This window comes from Pristiophorus japonicus, chromosome 3 (genome assembly GCF_044704955.1).
Source record: "Pristiophorus japonicus isolate sPriJap1 chromosome 3, sPriJap1.hap1, whole genome shotgun sequence".
Classification (NCBI taxonomy): Eukaryota; Metazoa; Chordata; class Chondrichthyes; family Pristiophoridae; genus Pristiophorus; species Pristiophorus japonicus.
Window position 1 is genome coordinate 279651558 of NC_091979.1, and position 23661 is coordinate 279675218.

A 23661-nucleotide genomic window follows, 5' to 3' on the forward strand; every position below is an offset into this window, starting at 1 on the left:
TACTTGTCTCGCTTGGCCAAAGAAAAAGTCAATAAGACTTCTGAATGTTAAGCTATTGCTAATGAACACATGGAAAACAGAGACCGCGTACAATAAACTGCTTTGAAATAGATTCAAATGTCTGATCGTTCAAAATAAAAACAATTTAGCAGTTTTTATACAGTAGTATAAAAATGTTTTTTATACTGAGATGTTTTTTTTAAATGTTAGATTGAGATACTCCCCTGTACAGAACTACAATAGAAACTACATTTTTATGTTGCAGAATTTAGTTGGGCTCGCTACAGAAATTGTTTTTTTAAGATCCCCAGAATTGTAGGGTCCTTGCATATATTCATCTTGGAAGGCAATTTATCATCCTTTTCAATATTTGATATTTAAATCAGATGGCATTTTGGATAGTATAATTCCCATTAAGCTGCAAGCATCAAGTAGCTTTTTTTTATAATCAAATCTTGCCTAAATTAATACAGTTTATGCCATTTTATTTCCCAGGAATTCAGTGAGCTAAATGAAAAATACCCGCGTTCTGGAAGGTCAAATGTCCCTTCTGCAGGTGCTTCTCCGAGGCAAACTAAGAAGTCACCTGCCAAAATTCCTTCACCAGGCAAGAGGTCTTCGTTAACAACCGACGTAAAGTCACCAGCAAAGAAGTCCCCAGCAAAGAAGTCACCTTCGGACAAGGCGCTAGCATCAACCAAGGCACCCTCCTTAGTTAATAAGCAGTCACCTGCAGCAAAAACACCCTCCTTGCCTTCCATCAAGCGGTCACCTGCTGCAAGAACGCCTTCACAAAGCGAGATGTCCTCATCAACTAACAAGAAATTATCTGTTGCCAAGAAGTCACCTACCTTGTCGCCCAGAAAATTGGTAACCAATAAAATGTCCAGTCCAATTGCTGCAGGATCCTTTGATTGTTTGCCACATGTACGTGGGCGTTTCTCCATCTCTCATGTTGCTACTCCTCCCATCTTGCCCCAGTCTATGTCTTCCCAGCAGAAAGCAAGTTTGGTGGCAACTTCCGGGAAAAAACCTTCCAGAAAAAGCACTAGAAAAAGTGCTTCATTACTTTCAGCAATACGCTCCAGGAGGCAGAGTGGAGCTTCAGCTGCTAACCTATTGGGTATGGCTTTTCTTAAATTTATATTTTATTGGAGCTAACTAGAGTTGTACCATTTTCAATGATGAAGAACCTCAAAAGTTGATAACTGCTTTTATAGTCTTTTTGGTGGGAGAGGGGGGGAAATTACAGCTCGACAGGACTAAAACTTTACCTGCCATTGATTACATGATGTGGAATGTAACTAAGCAGATTTCAGTAAAGCATAGTGAGAGAAATTTTTGAAATACTTTCACTTGAACTATGAAAAATACTTATTAAAACATAAGAAATTGGTGCTGGAGTAGGCCATTTGGCCCGTCGAGCTATTTGGCATTCAACAAGATCATGGCTGATCTTCTACCTCAACCCTACCTTACTGCACTATCCCCTTAATTCCTTTAATTCCAAAAAATTTATCGACCTCTGTCTTGAATATACTCAACGACTAAGCATCCACAGCTCTCTGGGGTAGAGAATTCAGTAATGCAATTAGATTGCAGATTTTGCCTATCTAAACTTGGGTTCTGTATGGAGAGTATTTTGAGCTTGTGGCAATACTGGGAGCAATTGTTTTGAAGAATTATATCACCAACATATTTGCAAAACATTGCATGGCTTCCCCCTCCCCCCCCCCCCCCCCCCCAAAAAAAAAAGTGTATTGATATCAATACACTAAGCCTAGTGATAACACTGATTTAAAAAAAAGAATGAACATTTTTGCTGAATTCCTTTATTTTGGCTCCCAACTATGCTACACTGTATGAGTGCTTCTGCTTCATATGTTTACAGTTTATAAATGGTAATGTCATTTTAGTTGATTTTTAAAAAAAACTAAAATCAGTATGTTGTAAACTGGAGCTGAGTGTTGTGCCAGATTAGCATGGGACTTCAGTTTAGATGTAGAGATTAGCAGCTGAAAGCAGCCCACATGAATGCACTCTTCATTTAGGAGTGATCACTTTGCTTTTTGATAGCTGGGTTGTACGTAATTACTCGTGGCCACTTTCCAATACATGAAACTCAGAATTCTTGCTCGAAACTCATTTACGCAGGCAGTAGCCCTGGGTGTTCTCCATTTGTTGGAGGATAGTAGTTTGTTGATCTTTACCAATTACCCTTCAAAGCACAGATTGTTTAAGTTTTGGATCGGATATTGACTCACTCTAGTGTTTCTCTCTTAGCCAAGGAAGATCTGGTTGAGTGTTGCTTGAACTTGGTCAGCCAGTACATTAAGATTCATTTGTAGGGAGAGACTGCTTGACTTGGATAAATGGTCAGGTTTGGCATGGTTACCCACAGCTTCCAATCAGTGACCTCGTGTTGTATGGGTTGGCCTTGAATCAAGAATTCCAAGACTAATTGGTACAGCTGGATGACCGGGAAAGCCTGCCATGAAGGCTTTTAATGGGAGTATTTTGTCCATTAGTTTCATGAGCATGATATCAGTCCACTGGATTAACCTGTATCTTCAGGTGCTGATTAATTGGTGACACATCAATTTGAGATTCCATGATGCAGCTCTTTCTTCCTACTGAAGATGGTAGTGGGGTTACTATTCTTACTGGTGTCTTGGTTTATGCAAAGCATTTTAAAAATTGAAAAAAATTATTCTTCCGGTTGTCCCTACATGATACTGAGCAAACAAATCTATGAATAACCTACATGCTGGTAATGTTTGCTTGGCATTTAGGTAAGATTGTTTGAAGCGCTATCTTTTTTTTCATTCATCTCGTTATTGTATTTAGAAATTTTTATGTCAGTGTGCTTCTACCTCCTGAGAATAAACTATCTCTTAGGTGATGCACACGAGGCACTGACCTTGTTTGTGGAAACCACCAGGAAATGTTAGAGGTCACTTTATTCCTGCTGTGACTACCCGGTGGTCTTCAGTTCATCTGAAAAATCGGTTTGGGGCAGTATGTTTACATGAAAGAAGTATGGTATTTGCATGAAAAGCTATTTTCTCATCCTCTCTTGTTTTCCTTTCCAACCCAGTATGATTGTTTTTATTGTATAGCTTGCTTTCACATGGCCCAGAGACACAAGTATATTATATACAACGGAATAACCACCTAGTGCTCAGCATGAATTTTCCTAAAGGCATAGTTTCCATGTGATTTGGGTAATATCTTATTTGTATCTGGAGATTGAGCCTATTTCACAGAATTAAATGTGTTTGACCTAAGGTAGATAAATCAGCAGAAGAGTTTACTTGATTCTTTGATGTTTCTTGATTTGTATATATGCAATTTTATTTTAGTGAGCAAGTCATGGGCACAGGTAGTGAAGGAAGGAGTGGCAAGACCTCAGTTGCGATGTGCTGGAAAGAAATCTGCTGTGACACAAAAACGGACCAAGAATATTGTCTCTTCGAAAGTGGCAAAGGTTTGTCTAGTATGCAATGGGAAATGATGATTAAATAATCTTTTCATAGAATTATTGTATATTTCAAGCTAACTGCAAACATATGGTCTTGATTGTAAAATAACTGGTCTGGATATAGGAGTATAAACTTTAATTCATTGATTTCTGCTTTTGTTCTAATGACATTATTAATGTCCTAAAAAACCATTGTCAGGGAAAAAATGTAACATTTTGTTTCAACAGACACCTATTCGTTTAGTGAAAGGTCACTTTAGTACTGGCCATGCTGCTTCCCCAGCAACAATAGTCATTGGCAAGTCACAAGCTGCTACTATTAAGCCAAATGGACAGGCCCCACGGATAGTAAGAACTGTTTCACTGAGACGTAAAGACTATGACATGGATGAAAGCTTTACAGGTAAACCAAACTGCTTGAGGGACTACTTATTAGTTTTATATTTTGTATTGAGGTATTCTTTTGAAACTGCTTTACTGTTGATCAAGTTAAACTTCCTGTGGAAGTGAGGCCATTAAAGTAGTTTCATCCAATGCGATGGGCTGAATTTTTCAGTTCATAGCACCCAATTTTTCGGCAGTATTCTGGCCTGATGTTTTAATGAGGTGGTGATGTACATTCAATTACAAACTCAGTTGCGGTGGATGTCAGTTGCGCCCAGATAAAGTACGCATCCAGTGGTGAAGAAATTTAAAGGACCCAGCAGGTACTTTAAACAGTTACAGAAAGCTTATTTTGTTACAATTTGTTCACTTTTTGTTTCCCTTGTGCTGACTGCTTCACCATAAATCGTTACAATTGTACTGCCTGGCTCCTATTCTTCACAATACAGCCAGTGTAGCAGCAGCTTTTGCTACGGTCTCTGCTGCAGATGCGCCTAGAGTTTCCACATGAACAGCAGGATGAGCAATTAGGTTCTCCGTGTCTGCATGTTTTCTCTCTCTGCCTTATTGTTTCAGAAGAAAGACCTGAGTGATCTGTGTGTTAAGACACTTTAGTTAAGAGCCAGCATCTCCCTAACTTTCTGCTGCTGCTGTTGCTCTTTCTCACTCTGTGTTTTGCACAAAGCACTCCCCTCTGCCTGTGTCTCTTAATCACCCCACAGGTGGATATCTCTGCATTGGTATTTAAGCGGGGCAATGTGAGTGGTGGCACAATCTCCTATTGCTGTTACGTACAGTCATCTTTACAGTATGTGAATGATATGTAGCAGGCGGTGTGTTTAAATTTGCTGATCATTCATTCAAAGTTCTTTGACCATGTAATGACTAGAAAGGAAATTTACTTTTACTTGTGGGGCTTTGACAAATTATGATGGAATGATACATGGGTGGATTTCAGTGTAGATAACTGGGTAAAGCATAACAGTAAACATGTAAAATATGGTCATAAGATAAATAGGGATGGGGCTGTCCAGATACAAGTGACATAATTAAAATTTCAGGCAAGGGTGTGATCACTCAAACAGTGGCTAACAAAAATAACACAATTGGGATGAAAATAGTAGAATCGGGGAAAAGAGATGAAAGATTTCTGTTGGCAGAGACTGCAAAGGATTTAGGAGTAATCATTGCTCATACTTGGCAAGCATCTGGTTAATGTGAGGCAGCTATTAAGGCAAATCTAGTACTGGGATGTGTCTGGAAGGTAATGAACTACAGGTTTTAGGGACTTTGCACAGATTAGTGGTGATACCAGTTCAGGAGTATGGTGTATAGATTTGTTCACCATACTTCAAGGGATATAGAAGCATTAGAAAGGACAGCATGGTACATCATATGAATCTTAATGTATTTGTTTGAAATTCTTCCTGATGTTTTATCTGAGGCAAGATCCAATTTATGGCTAACTCCTCCACTAAGAGAAGGGAATTTCAGATGTGTGAGCATTTAGTGCACCGACATCCTACAGTGTAATTTTGGATCCAGGGTTTTTTTATGGCTCCATTTCTTGGCAAAAAACCATATGGTTTCTAAAAATGAGCCACCAAAACAGTAGAATGATGCAGCTATACACATTATCTGGAACAGTAAGATTCTAAAACAAATTATAACTTGCATGTGTAATGAAACTTAGCAGAAATTTGACTTTTTACAACCAAATTGTTCCTTCGTATTGAAAACTATTATATATTCTAGAAGAGGAATTTAAATTAGGAGACAAGCCTTTCCATAAGGGACTATCCTATTGGTCCCTTTTAAAGTTGTGACTAGATTTGACAGAGTATTGTATTTATGTAACGTGTACATTGATATAAACTTTTAATAATATTCAACAGGTATAACTGACATGTTCAGTACTCCCACGAATGAGAGAGCAAATCCAGTACTATGTACATCGAACATTGTTGATGATGCTCAGACTGCTCTGGCCATTCCAATATCTCAGAAGTCATTTGAAGACTCTGTTATCAAAACACCTGCAGAAACTGGTTAGTGTAATACCACTTGCTACCATGTTCAGAGGATAGTTCTCAACCCTCATTGCCTCAGCATTATATGCCATCTCATCCCTTATCTCTTCACATCACCCCCATCATTCCTGCATTTGCCACACCTGCTTGCTTTCATTGCCTCTCCCACTCCTTCCCTTTACCACTATCTTTACCCCACTTAATTGATTTTCCAGCATTAAACTTGGAAATCGCTGTGTTTTTTTTTAATAATGCAGTAAATGCTTTCGAGAACAAATTCCTGGTGTCGCACCTTAGTACTGGGAAACCAACGAAGAATAAGAAGGGTACTGAGCAGGACAAAGAAAGGGACTACCTGGATTGTAACTGAGTCATGAATGGGCAATGAGGTAGAGAGTGGATAAGGGATCAGCTCGAAGCCCAAAACTGGGTAAAACAAGCAGATAGTTAGTTGAGTAGGGGTGTGGGTGGCCAACCTGAAGCATAATGACCAAAGGAGAATATGCAGGCAGACGGCTACAAGGCTTGTGGGTATGGGAGAGGGTACTGGTTGGCTGTAAAGTGTGATAAATAAAAGCTGTTGGTGTTGTGGATCACAGCGCCACCCAGCTTCTGGAGGAATAAAATGTAAATGTTATGGCAAGTATAGAAAGCTATGCAAAGATACTATCAAGATAACTAGTAATGACAAACAAATGTTTATACAGATAATGCTTGTTTATACAAGATTAGTAATCTCATGGCATTGCACAAAGGGAGACAAGACCAAGTGTAGTCTTTAAAGTGGGGTATAAAATGGTGCTCCAATTATAATTCTGTCTTGATTTTAAAGTACATTTATAATATAACTAATTACACCTGCCTGCTAGAGATGGTGCTGTAGTGCAACAATCCTCCACGGTTGGGGGTGGGGGCGGTGGTGTAATTTACAAACAACAACTTGCATTTACATAGTATCTTTTAATGTAAAAATCCCAAGGTGCTTCACAGAAGTGTTAAACAAAGTTTGACATTGAGCCACATGAGGTATGAGGATAGGTGACCAAAAGCTTGGTTGACGAGATGTGGTTTAAGGAACATATTAAAGGAGGCGAGGGAGAGAGTTGTAGAAATTTCAGTAGAGAATTCCAGAGCTGAAGGCCCAGGCAGGTGAGGGCACAGTTGCCAATGGTGGAACGATGAAAATTGTGGATGCGTTAGAGGAGCACAGAGATCCTGGCTGGTTGTAGGGCTGGAAGAGGTTTGAGATGGGATGGGCGAGGCCATAAAGAGATTTGAAAACAAGGATGAAAATTTTTTAAACTAGATGGTGCCGGACCAGGGTGATGGGTGAACGGGTCTCGGGGGCAAGTTTGGGATGAGCTAAAATTTATGTAGGGTGGAAGATGGGAGGTTGGCCAGGAGAGCATAGACAGTTTTCATTGTAAATGTGGACAATGCATTGATAATGGAAAAATTTGGCAGGGAAATGTGCACAGATAATTTATTTAATACAATTACAGATTGATATATCCAGTAAGAAGTGATGACCAGTTGCATCAAAAGCAATGTTGTAAAAGTTTTTGCCAATGTTGAAATATTTCACACTTTAAGATGTCTGTTGATTTTTCTTTAGGTGTAATGGCTGTCTCGCCATTAACTATCTCTGCTACAAGAAGTAGAGGATACAACAATTCAGTTTCACGTTTACTGAAATGCAGAGCTGACTTCTCTTCTAGTTCAAATGATATTTGTGAAAGCATACCAAAAGTAAAAGGAAAGCCAGTAGATGACATGGTTGGTGTACAAAGAATCATGAAGACGCCTAGAGTAAAAGAGAAGCCAGTAGTTGACATGGTTGGTATACAAAGAATCATGAAGACGCCGAGAGTAAAAGGGAAGCCAGTAGAAGACATGGTTGGTGTACAAAGAATCATGAAGACACCCAGGGTAAAAGGGAAGCCAATAGTTGACATGGTTGGTGTGCAAAGAATCATGAAGACACCCAGAGTAAAAGGGAAGCCAGTGAAAAATTTTGCTGGGCTGCACAAGCTCATGGCTGAACCTAAACAAAACGCAGAGAGTCCTGAGATTAGCTATGTTGGAATTAAAAAAATGTTTCAAACAGAAAAAGAGAGGGAAAGCTGTGACTATAGTGGTTTGGGTGAAATGTTTTCAACTCCTATAAGAACTGAAAGGAATTCAGATTCTGAGCAGCAGCAAAGTTCAAAAAGAAGTGCAAGCAAAAGAGCAACAAATAAACCATCTACACCACTCGAGATGATGTATGGTGATGGACTGACAACTGAAACATCCGAAAATAAATTGATCCAGATTGTAGAACAGCATGTTGGGCAACCATCTACAACAAAAACACCTCCCAGAGGAACTGGTTGCAGTGCAAGTCTGGCACCAGAAGCGGAGGTAAATAAAATCTTAAATGGCATGATACTTGTGAAAGCATTACTCAGTTGATGATTTTGTCCATCTTAATTGATAATGACAGCCTATGATTCATCTCCAATTTAATACAGGTTGTGGGTTCTCATAACTGTAAAGTCCGATTTTTGTGAGGATGTGAGATTGACCTGGGGGCTGATCTTTCCTTGATTTCCTTTGGGTTCTGTTTGCTTTGACTAGTTGAACATGAGGTACTTCAAGCTTTGTCATGTCATTGTGTATTGTGTATCATCTTTTGCCACGTCCTGGCACGAGCATCATGTTCCTATGTCATTTACATTTTTTTCAGATTGGTCTTTAGGCAATCCTTATATTTTGGACTGACCACACAAGCGTTTACAAAACTTCAGTTCACTGCAGAATACCTTCTTTGGATAGTTTAGTATCAGGCCACCTTCACTGCAACTTTGCTATCTGTCTCTATGCCTGCCATATTTTCTCTTCTGAGGGCGCCAGTGTCTTTGCCACCATTGAATTTTCATTATCTTTCCATTTTCTGATGCGTTGACCAATTGATCCAGAGATCTCACACTTACAGTAATGATATAATCATTGCCATATAGACCATAAGTTTTGTTGTCTGTTTAATGCCCTTTTCTCCCATAACCTCCGAGCCTTCCAATAGAACTACTGGCTTTAAACAACCTGTGGTTCACCTCATCATGTAGGAATGCATCGAATGACTTGGTGCTTCCTAGGTAGGTGAACTTATTCACTGCATGTGTCCTTTGTTACTTTTATGTGGCACATGTAGTTTTCCAGGGTAGGCTGGTACACATTTCTTCTTCAGACACATTAATTCCAAATTTCTTATAAGCATTCATGAAATGACTGTTGAGATTGTATTGCACAGCTTAACTGAGCTGATCTTCTACTCCTGCTGCTTCAAGTTTGATGCCATTTAATTTTGTAGGGAGTTTTCATCTTGTGGTCTTCATAATGGAACTATTTGGATATTCCCATGAGGAGGAAAGATGGGACATCCAAAGCTAGAGCTCCCTGGATGACAAAGGAAATACAATGAAATAGAAAAAGGAGGTTTATGGCAAATGTCAAGTGCAGAGGGGAATTGAAAAAAGATACAAGGGCAAAGAGAATATGAGAAGATTAGCAGGTAACCTAAAAAGGAGCTGAAAAATCTTTGATTAACATATGAAAAATTAAAGGATATTGGGCCAATTAGGAACAAAAAAGGAAATCTTATGCTGGCAGAACAAAACATAAGAAATAGGAACAGGAGTAGACTATAAGGCCCCTCGAGCCTGCTCTGCCATTAAATACGATCATGGCTGATCTGATCATGGACTCGAGTCCACTTCCCTGCCCGCTCTCCATAACCCCTTATTCCCTTATCATTTAAGAAACTGTCTATCTCTGTCTTAAATTTATTCAATGTTCCAGCTTCCACAGCTCTGTGAGGTAGCGAATTCCACAGATCCACAATCCTCTGAGAAGAAATTTCTCCTCATCTCAGTTTTAAGTGGGTGGCCCCTTATTCTAAAATTATGTCCCCTAGTTCTCGTCTCCCCTATCAGTGGAAACATCCTCTCTGCAGCCACCTTGTCAAGCCCCCTCATAATCTTACACGTTTCGATAAGATCACCTCTCATTCTTCTGAATTCCAATGAGTAGAGGCCCAAACTACACAACCTTTCCTCAGTCAATCCCCTCATCTCTGGAATCAACCTTGTGAACCTTTTCTGAACTGCCTCCAAAGCAAGTATATCCTTTCGTAAATATGGAAATCAAAACTGCACGCAGTATTCCAGGTGTGGCCTCGCCCCTACCCTGTATAACTGTAGCAAGACTTCCCTGCTATTATACTCCATCCCCTTTGCAAAAAAGGCCAAGATTCCATTGGCTTTCCTGATCACTTGCTGTACCATCCTTTGCATGACCTCACACTTTGCAACATTATACTCTATCTGCCAAATTTTTGCCCACTCACTTGTCTCTGTCCTTTTGCAGATTTTTTGTATTCTCCTCATGCGTTGCTTTTCCTCCCATCTTTGTATTGTCGGCAAACTTGTCTACATTACACTGTCCCTTCCTCCAAGCCGTTAATATAGATTGTAAATAGTTGGGGTCCCAGCACTCATCCCTGCGGCACCCCACTGGTTGCCAACCAGAGAATGAACCATTTATCCCGACTCTCTGTTCTCAGTTAGCCAATCCTCTCTCCATATTGCCCCCAACCCCATGAACTTTTATCTTTTGCAGTAACCTTTTATGTGGCACCTTGTCAAAATGCCTTCTGAAAGTCCAAATATACCACATCCACTGATTCCCCTTTATCCACCCTGTTCGTTACATCCTCAAAGAACTCCAGCAAATTTGTCAAACATGACTTCCCCTTCATAAATCCATGTTGACTCTGCCTGACCGAATTTTGCTTTTCCAAATGTCCTGCTACTGCTTCTTTAATAATGGACTCCAACATTTTCCCAACCACAGATGTTAGGCTAACTGGTCTATAGCTCCCTGCTTTTTGTGTGCTTCCTTTTTTAAATAGGGGCGTTACATTTGCAGTTTTTCAATCTGCTGAGACCTCGCCAGAATCCAGGGAATTTTGGTAAATTACAACCAATGCATCCACTATCCCTGCATGACTGAGGTACTGAATGAATACTTTGCATCTATCTTCACAAAAGAAGAGGATGAAGTTAATGTTGCCATAGAGGAGCGGTGAGTAGAGAGATTGGATAGGATAAAATAGATAGAAAGGAGTTACCAAATAGTTAAGTCACCCAGTCCAGATGGGATGCATCCTAGGTTGCTTAGGGAAGCTAGTTTGGAGATAATCTGACCACAATCTTTCAATCCTCCTTGTATATGGGAGTGGTGCTAGAGGACTGTCCTGTTCAACAAAAAAGGGAAGAGGGATAAACCTGGTAACTGTAGGACAAGTCAGCCTAACCGCAGTGGTGGAGAAAATACTAGAGGCCATTGTTCCCTCTAATTTGATTTGGTGCCACGAAGGCCATTCAAAATACAGCGCATGTGCGGTTTTTGCATTGAAAAGCCGTCTGCAGGATCCCTGGAGAAATGCAAGTTAATGAGGGATAGTCAGCACGGATTTGTTAAAGGCAAATAGTGTCTGGCTATCCTGATGTTGAGTTATTTGATGGTGTCTGACTAACCTGATGTTGAGTTCTTTGAAGTACAGTGGGTTAATGAAGGTAGTGCAGTAGATGTTATATACAGACTTTCAGAGGGCATTTGAGGGTATGTACCACCTAACGGACTTATTCGGAACATAGAAGTACAGGGGATCAAAGGGCTGGTGGTAATTTGGGTATGTAATTGACGAAGGGATAGAAGGCACAGATTAGTGGTGAACGGATGTTTTTCTGACGCAGAAGTATGCAGTGGGGTCCCAAAGGATTGGTATTAGGATCATTACTTTTCTTATATATAAATGACCTGGGCTTTGGTATAGCGAGTACAATTTTGAAGTTTGCGGACGATACAAAACTTGCAGCGTAATAAATAGGATAGTAGTCAACGTCAGGTGAAATGGGAAGACACATGGCAAATGCAATTTAATGCAGATAAGTGTGAAATTATGCACTTTGGGAGAAACAACATGGAGAGTTAGTATAATCTAAATGATTCTATTTTGAGGGGCTGCAAGAGCAGAGGGACCTGGGGATGAATGTTCACAAATCCGTGAAGGTAGCAGGGCAAGTTAGTATGGGATGTAAACAGGGACATTGAATACAAAGACAATGAAGTCATGCTAAAGCTTTACAAATCACTGGTTAGGGTTCAGCTGGAGTATTGTGTACAATTCTGGGCACCCCACTTTAGGAAGGATATCATGGTCCTGCAGAGGATACAGAGGCGATTTGCCAAGATGGTACCAGGAATGACTGATTTCAGTTATGTGGAGAGATTTGAGAAGCTAGGATTGTTCTCCTTTAGAGCAGAAAAGCTTAATGGCAGACCTAATAGAGTCATTCAAAATTGAGGAGTTTTGATCGAGCAAATAGGAAGAAACTGTTTCCTCTGGCAAGTAGGTCAGTAACCAGAGATCGTAGATTTAAAATAATTGCCAAAAGAAGTACAGGTAGAACGTCCGAAAACAGGAATTTTCCGAAAACCGGACATTGCAGATCGCAGGAGTCGACGTCTATAAATCCGGAAATACGTTCCGAAAACCGAACTTTTTTTTTTAAACAGCGCATGAAGTACTTGAGAAAACAGGAGGAAAAGTCATGGTACAGATTAAAAATCTGGTTAAGGGTAGGACAACCCATGGGATTTTATTAAGATTGGTAGACTTATCCATGGTATGAGGAGGATATCAAATGAAGAATATCAGCGCTACAAAGCTTCAAATTTTAGAGTAGTGAAGCAAGGAGCCGTCCGAGATACACATTCCAAGCACCTTCACAGCAACCTCGGGTGAGGAATTTGAGGCAGGCAACTCGTGAAGGTAATTTTCCAAGATGAAGAGGGTGTAGATGAGTCACGGTGTCCTCGCTGGGAACCCCTCCACATTCCCCATCCGAGTTGTTGTTCTCACTTTTGCTGTCGTAAGAAGCCAGAGCGTCGATCACCGACATTTTGAATAACGCATCCTTGCAGATCGCCAAAACTTGAGGAATGTTCGGGTTAAAGTCGAACGACAAAGGACATCGCAATGGCTTCACTTTTAAATTCTGCGTATTTCTATCGGCTCAATCTTGCATTATCTTGGATTTCGGTGAAGCTTTTTCTTTTCTTCTTTACTACAGAAAATCCAGAAATCCCCAAAACTCGACCCACGGGTTTCCTGATTCGGGACGTCGGATTTCGTCTACGAAATCCGGAAAAACCCAAAAACCGAATGGCCTCCATCCTGAGGTTTATGGATTTCGGAGGTTGTACCTGTGTAGGGTAAATGAGGAGTTATTTCTTTTCGTAGACTGTTAAGATCTGGAACGCACTACCTGAAAGTGATGGAATCCAATTCCATAGTAACTTTCAAAAGGCAATTGGAGCTGTTCTTGAAGACTAATTTGCAGAGTTATGGGGGAAAGAAGCTGGGGCTTAGGACTAAATTGAACAGCTCTTTCAAAGAGCCAGCACAGGCACGGCAGGCCGAATGACATCCTTCTGTGCTGTAAGACTGAGTCTCTGGCTTGTCCAACACTCTGCTCACCTCATGACTAATTATCTTGACATTTTTGACATCCCTCTGGCGGACCAGATATGTAGTCAAATGTTTGAAATCCCTGTAGTTTTGTATTTGCTTGGAAGTTAATGTGTTGGTGATAGTCAGATGATTCATACACATTTTAAGGAGCAATGTTCCATTACTGTTGCATTTCCCCATGCTATGTCTACCAATGGCTACTTTCCAGGAGTGATGGTCAGATTCTACTTAACTAAGAGCAACAATGTTGGCATTATACCATCTTGCTTCCCTACTGATTAGTGCACTTCTCCTTTCAGGTCTTCTTGTTGACTGTCCTGGAGTGTTTTCACATTCCAAGCAGCTATATTTTAAGTATTTAGCACTCTTTTTTTGTTTCGACCACTTGTATGAGATTTCTATCGGCTGTGGTAAACTGACGAGGAGTTAGTGAAGTATGCAGTGTTTAGGGCACCTTTTCTAAACCCTTCCTCATACTACGGAGGTGAGCAGCGAGATCCTAAATAGGTCTGCTCAATCATTTTGAGCTGCTGAACTCCACTGCTGCTTCGAGTTAGTGGGGAGCTGCCCATCTGCAGGCTCGCAACTCCAACTTCCAGTGAATCCGAACCTGCTACTTCGCTGCTGAGCCATCCTCACAGGATTTTGAGAGGTGGTGTTAATGAAAATGGCACCAGCGTGTAAATCGGATTCAAATGCGGAAGATTTGAGCAGAGTCTGCCTCACTCTCTGCTTCCTTCATCTAGATCCCGTGGCAAGATAGAGATGGCTGAAGGTGAAGTCCACTTTAGTAGATGGCCTGTTGCACCCATACCAAAGGCTTTGGCTCTCCACATAGCTTTGCTTACTGTGCTCTCTTAATTGAGAAAATTAGCATAGCTATTGGATCCAAGTGGTCTGCCGCAGTAGACCTTGCACACTAGAAAGGGAGATGGGTGTCTCCCCAACACACGGGCATCTGCTTAAAATGCTACCCTTTATCTAGTTTAGCCTGTGAGTCTGCTTTGCTTCGTGATGATTAAGATGGGTGAGAATTTAGCCCCAATTTACTTTTTTTGTCCCAGGAAGAAAATCTTCTGTTCAGGTATGTTCCCGTGCTTGAAATTGCTCTAATTTGTGTGGCTACCAAACTAAATTTCAAGGTCATTAAGGAATTGTAAGTGATCTTAAAGTATGGCCAACAAGCAAGGTACTGGTATACAGTTGGGCTTGTCTTGGTGCTCCGTGGTCATCTAACTATGATGAAGTACTTAATTTAGCTAGTGATTCTTTTTAGTTAGGTTAAAATTGAGTGGAGCTGGGTGAGTGAAACCAAAATCTTTGCAAGCTCTCTATCATTCTGTATAGGAATCTTGACGAGCTCTATTATTCTGTACAATTTATCTATTTTGTGAGTAAGGATTTTTGTTGCTTCAGGTGACTAGGACAAAACGAGTTCAAACCAAATCTTCCAAAGAAGAGTGCACGCAACAACCCGATCAGCCTGAAAGTTCACAAATATTTCCCAAGGATGGCCATGATGATTTTACAGAGAGAGAAATAGCTGGTATGTTTTTAGAACTGAATTATTAAACAATTATGAATTGGGCTAAGTTTACCATTTCCCCAAGCATCTCATTCAGTTGGAATGGTTTTAATGAATTTCTAGGGAATTAAATCAGATTTTGGGCTTTTTTCAAATAATCTTCCTAAATCCAATGGATAAAGAGAAAGTCCTTTAGGGGTGAAGACTGTTCTCATGGTTAATGTAGTAGCCAGCAGGGAGTCCACAAATCTTCTACCCAGCAGATTTTCCTGAGCTCATTTATCTCCGTATTGCCAATTTTATCTCCATTTTTTTCTAACTATCCAGTGTCTAGCTGCAAGAGCCCATTAGTTATGATGCCCCACCACCCATATGACTTTGTCTAAGTTACACAAGCTCAGGGGAACAGCATGCTGTGATCAAAGTACCAGTCTGAGTACAGTGCTGATAGATGAAGAAAGGCAATTGTACCTCAAGATCAATTGTGAATTATAGGCTAATTGATCTAAAACATCTGAACAGGCTTCTTAGAATAGTAACTGCCTCTTAACCATCTAGACCAGGAGTTATCGACCTTTTTGCTTCTGAGGCCCCTCTCCTGCGCTATAAAAAATTCCACTGGCCCCCTGTATAAAGATTAATTATATAATGAAACATATTATTTTTGTTTTACTTACTTAATGTGACTAATTAGGAAGAGAGTCTGACGCTGAATTTAATTCTCCCACTAGTTTGGGATCTTAACTATGGTTCTACGCATGTGTTGGGTTTAAACGAATAACGCCGATTGAACACGAAACCTGTCTTTATCTATGTGTATGGAATATAATTTTGTTTAAAAGAAATTACTATACATGAAGTTACTGAACTTTTTCTTGAGTGTCGTTTTGTTCCCCATTGGAATCTAATGCATAGTTCAAAAGTTGTTGAGCAATAATGTGCTAGTGACCACAGCTGATTTTAGATAAACATTAAATATTTTAGATGGGGTTATGGATTCCACCAATTCTATAAAAGTAAATAGCAGCCATGCACTAGATTTCTGCAATGGGAGGACATCCTAAAATATACTGAAGTAGAGAGAGTTGAACAATATATTCAAAAATAAAAAGGATCTTCAGGAAGAATAAGATTAAAGATAAAGTAGGTATCCGCTGTGGCTCAATGGTAGCACTCTCGAATCTGAGTCAGAAGGGTATAAGTTAATGTCCCACTGTAGAGACTTGAGCACAGAATCTAGACTGACACTTCAGTGCCGCACTGAGGGACGTGCCATATTTCAAATGAAACGTTAACCAGAAGCTCTGTCTTTCCTCTCAGCTGGACATAGAGGTCCCATGGCACTATTTTGAAGATGAGGCGAGTTTTCTTGGGCAATATTTATCCCCAACTAGCATCGTTAAAGTAGATTATCTGGTCATTATCACATTGCTGTTTGTGGGTTCTTGATGTGTGCAAATCGACTGCCACATTTCCTACATTACAAAGTGGCTACACTTCAAAAATTGTACTTAATTTGTTGTAAAGCTCTTTGGGATGTTCTGAGGCTGTGAAAGGTGCTATGTAAATGCAACTTCTTTTCTTTTTAGAATCTAAAGATGGACAAGCTATAGTAAACAAACTGGTTTCACCAACGAGGAAATCATTAAAAGAAAAGAAGGAAATACAAACCACTGATACAGAAGAATCCCCAACAACAAAAAAGAGTACTACATCAGGCAAGAATAGATGTCCCGATGAACATATCGAAGTCAGCAAAATGGTTTCAACAAGGAAATCATTAAAAGGGGAAAAAATTCAAGATGTTCAAGGTGCTTTTGTGAAAACGTTACATACGCCAAACAAAACTACACCAGGCAGGAAAGAATCTCTCCATTTACAGACTGAGGAGATAATTGCATTGAAGCCACAGACAAGGAGATCATTGAAAGAGATGCATGAAATTCAGGATGTTGAATTGCAAGAATTGCCTGCCTCAATAAAAGGGAAGCAAATCCAAGATGTTCCAGATGCTGATGTGAAAGTGTTACTTACACCAAACAAAACTACACCAGGCAAGAAAGAATATCCCAGTGTACAGACTGAGGAGATAATTGCATTGAAACCACAGACAAGGAGATCATTGAAAGAGAATGATGAAATTCAGAGCATTCAAGATGAATTGCAAGAATTGCCTGCCTCAATAAAAGGGAAGCAAATCCAAGATGTTCCAGATGCTGATGTGAAAACATTACTTACGCCAAGTAAAACTACACCAGGCAAGAAAGAATCTCCCCATGTACAGACTGAGGAGATAATTGCATTGAAATCACAGACAAGGAGATCATTGAAAGAGAAGGATGAAATTCAGAGCATTCAAGATGAATTGGAAAAATTGCCTGCCTCAATAAAAAGGAATAAAATCCAAGATGCTGATGTGAAAACATTACTTACAGCAAACAAAACCACACCAGGCAAGAAAGAATCTCCCCATGTACAGACTGAGGAAATAATTGCATTGAAGCCACAGACAAGGAGATCATTGAAAGATATGGGTGAAAATCAGAGCATTCAAGATGTTGAATTGGAAGGATTGTCTGGCTCAGAGAGATCCACATCAAGCAAGAATGAAACTCCAGGTAAAAAAATTGAGGAAGTCAACAAGCTGGTTTCACCAATAATTAAATCATTAAGGGGGAAGAAAGTTCAAAATGTTCACAGTGCCGAAATGAAAGAGTTATTCACATTCCACAAAGCTACACTAGACAAGAAAGGGTCTCAAGATGAGCAGATTGGCGAAGTAATTACTTCACCGGTAAGAAAATCATTAGAAGGCAAGAAGGAAACCCAAAATGTTCAAGAAGTTGAAGTGATAAGTCCACCTACGTCAGCAAAGACGCAAGATAAAAAACAAAAAAGTACAGCAGCACAAATTGAAGAGTTGGTACATTTAACTTCTGGAAAGAAACCACAAAGAAGGAAGAAGGAAACTGAAAGTAGCCACGTTACTGAAGTGAAAGAATCACCTGCTGTAGCAAAGATCTCACGATGTAAGAGAGAAACTCAACATGCACAAATTGAGGAGCTAGACAATTCTTCTTTGAGAAAGATGTCACCAAAAAAGAATGAAATTGAAAATGTTGAATCTGGGATAATGAAAAATGGACTTGCACCACCAAAGACCTCGATAAAAGATACAGAAAAGGTTAAAGATCTTCCAGTTGAAGATGATGTAAAAACATCCATTACGACAGGAAGACCACAGAGAAGAAAGAATATAAATGTTGAAACAGAAGCACAGAAAAACCCTGGAACAACAAGTGGATCTACAAGGAAGAGAGGTGCTCGCTGTGCACGAGTTGAGAATGTAAAAGAATCAATTTGCTTACAAAGTAGTTTAAAAGATCAGGAAGAGGTTGTTAAAGCAGAAGTAAATTCTGGTCCAGAGGGATCTGAGAAAGAGGGAGTAAAGACTGAAAATATAAAAATACTTGAAAAGAAAGAATTGGCTAGCTCGAAATATAGATCCACACGAGGAAAGAGAGCAATTAAAGATTTGCCTTTGGAAGAATTTAAACCGGATTCGGTTCCAGCAAAGAGATTGAGAAAAGAGGAAGAGCTGGATGAAGCCCTGTCAAAGAAAACTGTACACTGGGATTCTAACTTGAAATTAGCATACACTGCAGTAGAGACATTACAAGAGATGTTTAATGGAACAGAGTTGCCTGTACCTGAAAGAAGGTCAAGAAGAGGAAAAGCTGCAAAAGAGGAAGTAAATCCACTGGGGTCAGTACAAACATCAAGTAAAGTTTCTAAGCATGCAAACAGCAAAGTAATTTCTGATGCAAACAAATTCCTTGAATCGGCTAAACAGCAGAAAGAAAGGCCAAAAAGGAAAGAAACTGATGTACCTTGTGAATCACAGGAGTTTACTAAAAAGGATTATTGCGAAGATACTGAAAATGTCAATGAAGGAACACCTGTAATGAAAATGCATAAAAAGGAGACCAATCAAAGTGCTGAATCTGTCATAAAACTATCACCTACACCAATAAAAAGATTGCTGAGAGGAAAGGTTGGACAGAAAGTATCTCAAAATAAAGATAATGTGAGAGAATTGTCTTCTAGAAAATCAAAAAGAAACACAACAGAGCAGAAATTAATGGCAGCTAGAGATGAAGAACTACATATTCCAGTAAAGATGCCTTCAAGCAAAGAAGAAAAACGTAAAATGACTGAAGAGGAATACATGCCTTCATCAAGGACAAAGACGAAAGGAAAGAAAGGCAAGCAAGCAAAGGAATCACTGGTTGAAAGTGAAGCTGTACCAGAACAAACTGAACAGCCGCTGAATGTGGCTACGGTTGATGTGCAATTGGATACATCAAGTGAACGGGTGCTGCAAAAAAATGAACCAACTCCTCAAAAAGTCAAAAGAAAAGTTGGTCAACGGGCAAAGGCTTCAGCTAAAAGAACTCTTGCTTGCCTGTCAAATGTTGAAGGTGTTGCTTTTGGAGAAATGGCTATGCGAGAAAAGAGAACCCATTTGAATGTTCCTGTTGGTGGCAGTGAAGTGGTTAATTCAGATATCACACACAAAACTGAAGCTACTAAACAAACTAAAGGTAAAGTTACTAAGGCAAGAGCATCTGATGTGACAAACGATACTAAGAAAATGGATGTGGTATCGTCACACGGGTATGAAATCAAAGAGAACACTCGGCCTAAGAGAAGTGTTAGAAAAGGACGATCTGCAAAAGAGATTGCAACAAAATCTGAAGTGAAAAGTTTAGTTCCTGATACTGCAATGGAAATTGCAGAAAGATGCAATTTGACCAAGAGGGCTTCAAAAGAATCTATTCAAACTGAGGAAGAAGATGCTCAGAAACCAAAATCTGAAAGCAAAAAACTGCCTGTGCCAGCTATTAAGTGCAGTAAGAGAAAAATTGCAAAGAAAGATGCTTCATCAGTTGTGCAAGAAATCTTTGAGGAAGAGCTGCAAATCAAGGATGAAGTGGTTGATCCTGTTAAGGCCCCCAGAAAGGGTGACCATGGAATGGTTAAAAGAAACTTGCCAGCTGTAATCACTCAAGAGTTAAGCATAGGTATGACTGAAAATAAACAGGTAATAGAAAGTTCAGCAAACAAAGCTGAAAACAACAAGAGAACCAGAAGAAGACAAAACTGCTATGACAAGGGAACTGCTATTCTTTCAGTTGCTCAAATAGAGAAAGATGAATTGATAAATAAAAGGGGGAGAAGAGCTATTCTTGAAGTGCGAACAAATAGTGATGAAAATGTACAATCCAGGAAAGATGAGGTAGAAGATAAAGGCAAAGAACAAGAGACTGGCTTTCTGTCAGTGGAATCATCAAAACCAGCTAAGAGGGCTACAAGGGCTAACAAATTTTGTGAAGCTGCAGAAATAGAACCGATTTTAGTTCAGCCACAGGCTAGTGCATCACTTACAACAGCATCCTTGTGTCCCTCAAAAAGAACCTCCAGAGGAAAACGTGCTGTTGCAGAAACCACAACTGATGTCTCTCCTAAAAAATCAAAAATGGGTAAGAACTTATTTTACTTGCCTATAGAATGTTCAGTAAGAAATTCAAAATAAAACCAGTAGTAAATTATTTGAGATATTAAAACATTTCTTAAAAAATGAATTGCATGTCAATAGCTGTATGAGAAACCACAAACAAACAGTAATTTAAAAAAAAAAGTCAGCAACATTTGACGTAAACTGGCATTGAAACAATAACAAGCATGTAAAGCAAATTCAAGCCAATCAACTAACATTGTAAGATTATATAAAGACAGACAGAGAGGTTGCGAGTATTTTGACAATGACTAACCAGAGAACTACAAGAAGGATATTAGATATGGGTGAGAAGATTCACTGCTCATCCTTATCCAACAGAATGCGACCTTATGCACTGCCTCTCCCCATTCGCTAGTAATGCTGACTCTTGAGAGGCAAAAAGATGAAAGCCTATTTAGGCTTGATACTGGCTGAGTTCCATTTTGGTCTACACTGGATTCTAATACATCTACTGTGTCACACAATTGCCTTTTGTCTTCATTGGTTCACATTACAGACTGATGCATCTTACTGTTTTTAATTAGAAATTCTCATTCTCTGGCTTACTCATCCATGTTATAAGAACCTAAGGAATAGAAGCAGGAGTAGGCCATACTGCCCCTCAAGCCTGCTCTGCCATTCAATAAGATCATGGCTGAATTTCTAAATCAACTCTGCTTTCCAACCCCTATCCTCAACCCTTGATTCCTTTAGTACACAAAAATCTATCAATCTCAGTCTTGATTATACTGAGCATCCATAGCCATCTGGGGTAGAGAATTCCAAAGATTCATAACCCTTGTGTGAGAGGGGGGGGGGGAGAAAAGAGAGAGATAGCCTGGTTTGAGGGGAGAGTGAGAGCCTGGTTTTGGGGGGGGTGCGGGGGGAAGAGAGGGAATTCTGGAAAGACAAATCACGTTCTTCCAACCCCCTTTACACTCACACCGACATCATTGGAGTGGATGAAATCCAGAAGTTTCGGCACTGACACTTCATGCCCAATAAATCTGTTAACAATCCGCACACAATGCCCCATCTATGGGGGGGGGGGGTCGGGGGTGCGCTTGGGCTTGGGTATGGGACTTAGATGGGGGAGGGATGCACTTGCACTGGGGTAAGGGACTTCAGCTGGGGGTGGGGAGGGGGACAAAGGACTTTGGCTGGGGGCAGGGACTTCGGCTGGCACTTGGTGGCTTCTGGGGTGATCTATCCTCTGGCTCCTGGAAGTCAAAGTGGATTGAGTTACGATTTGTAAAGTCAGTGAGAACTCGGACTGGGCGGTTCCAGCTACACATTCCAGAGAAACTTCAGGGTGTGGCTTATCCTCTAAGGGGACCAATCAGACAATGAGCAGTACAAATAAACGTGTCCTTGATAAAATCCCTCAAATTAGACCATTAACTAAGGTTGAACCCCATAGAATTGAAGGCAAATTAATAGGCAAATATGAGGTTGTTCACTTTGGACCAATAAAAACAGTGGAGGTCTAAAGAGACTTGGTGTCCAGGTACACCAATCTGAGATTAGAATATAAGAAATAGGAGTAGGCCATACGACCCCTCGAGCCTGCTCCGCCATTTAATACGATCATGGCTGATCCGATCATGGACTCTGGTCCACTTCCCTGACCGCTCCCCTTATTCCCTTATCGGTTAAGAAACTGTCTATCTCTGTCTTAAATTTATTCAATGACCCAACTTCCACAGCTCTCTGAGGTAGTGAATTCCACAGATTTACAACCCTCTGAGAAGAAATTCCTCCTCATCTCAGATTTAAATGGGTGGCCCCTTATTCTAAGATCATGTGCCCCTAGTTCTAGCCTCCCCTATCAGTGGAAATGTCCTCTCTACATTCACCTTGTCAAGCCCCCTCATACACAATCTTATACGTTTCGATAAGATCACCTCTCATTCTTCTGAATTCCAATGAGTAGAGGCCCAACTTAATCAACCTTTCCTCAAGTAAACCACCTCATCTCCGGAATCATATAGCGAATCTTCTCTGAACTGCCTCCAAAGCAAGTATATCCTTTCGTAAATATGGAATCCAAAACTGCACGCAGTATTCCAGGTGTGGCCTCACCAATACTTTGTATAACTGTAGCAAAACTTCCCTGCTTTTATACTCCATCCCCTTTGCAATAAAGGCCAAGATTCCAATGGCCTTCCTGATCACTTGCTCTACCTGCATACTAACCTTTTGTGTTTCATGCACAAGGACCCCCAGGTCCCGCTGTACTGCAGCACTTTGCAGTTTTTCTCCATTTAAATAATAACTTGCTCTTTGATTTTTTTTTTCTGCCAAAGTCCACAACTTCACACTTTCCAACATTATACTCCATCTGCCAAATTTTTGTCCACTCACTTAGCTTGTCTATGTCCTTTTGCAGATTTTTTGTGTCCTCCTCACACATTGATTTTCCTCCCATCTTTGTATAGTCAGCAAACTTGGCTACATTACATTCGGTCCCTTCTTCTAAGTTATTAATATAGATTGTAAATAGTTGGGGTCCCAGCACTGATCCCTGCGGCACCCCACTAGTTACTAATTTCCAACTCGAAAATTAACCATTTATCCCGATTCTCTGTTTTCTGTTAGTTAGCCAATCCTCTCTCCATGCTAATATATTACCCCCGACCCCGTGAACTTTTATCTTATGCAGTAACCTTTTATGTGGCACCTTGTCAAATGCCTTCTGAAAGTCTAAATACACCACATTCACTGGTTCCCCTTTATCCATCCTGTTCGTTACATCCGCAAATGAATTCCAGCAAATTTGTCAAACATGACTTCGTTTTCATAAATCCATGCCGACTCTGCCTGATTGAATTATGTTTTTCCAAATGTCCTGCTACTGCTTTAATAATGGACTCCAACATTTTCCCAACCACAGATGTTAGGCTAACTGGTCTATAGTTTTCTGCTTTTTGTCTGCCTCCTTTTTTAAATAGGGGCGTTATATTTGCAGTTTTCTAATCTGCTGAGACCTCGCCAGAATCCAGGGAATTTTGGTAAATTACAATCAATGCATCCACTATCCCTGCTGCCACTTGCCTTGAGATCCTAGGATGCAAGCCATCAGGTTCAGGAGATTTATCTGCC

At 40.2% G+C, this 23661-nt stretch overlaps 1 protein-coding gene across 4 annotated transcripts in view; it reads left to right on the forward strand.

Annotated features, from left to right (window-relative positions):
• Positions 1-23661, forward strand: part of mki67 (marker of proliferation Ki-67) — a 57963-nt gene that overhangs the window by 30440 nt on the left and 3862 nt on the right. For all 4 annotated transcript variants that reach the window (XM_070876762.1, XM_070876761.1, XM_070876764.1 and 1 more), the window contains 7 exons: positions 496-1123; positions 3363-3487; positions 3710-3884; positions 5761-5913; positions 7511-8298; positions 14891-15020; positions 16589-20542. In XM_070876762.1, the coding sequence (XP_070732863.1) occupies positions 496-1123; positions 3363-3487; positions 3710-3884; positions 5761-5913; positions 7511-8298; positions 14891-15020; positions 16589-20542 (5953 nt within the window). The remainder of the gene's footprint in view (positions 1-495; positions 1124-3362; positions 3488-3709; positions 3885-5760; positions 5914-7510; positions 8299-14890; positions 15021-16588; positions 20543-23661) is intronic.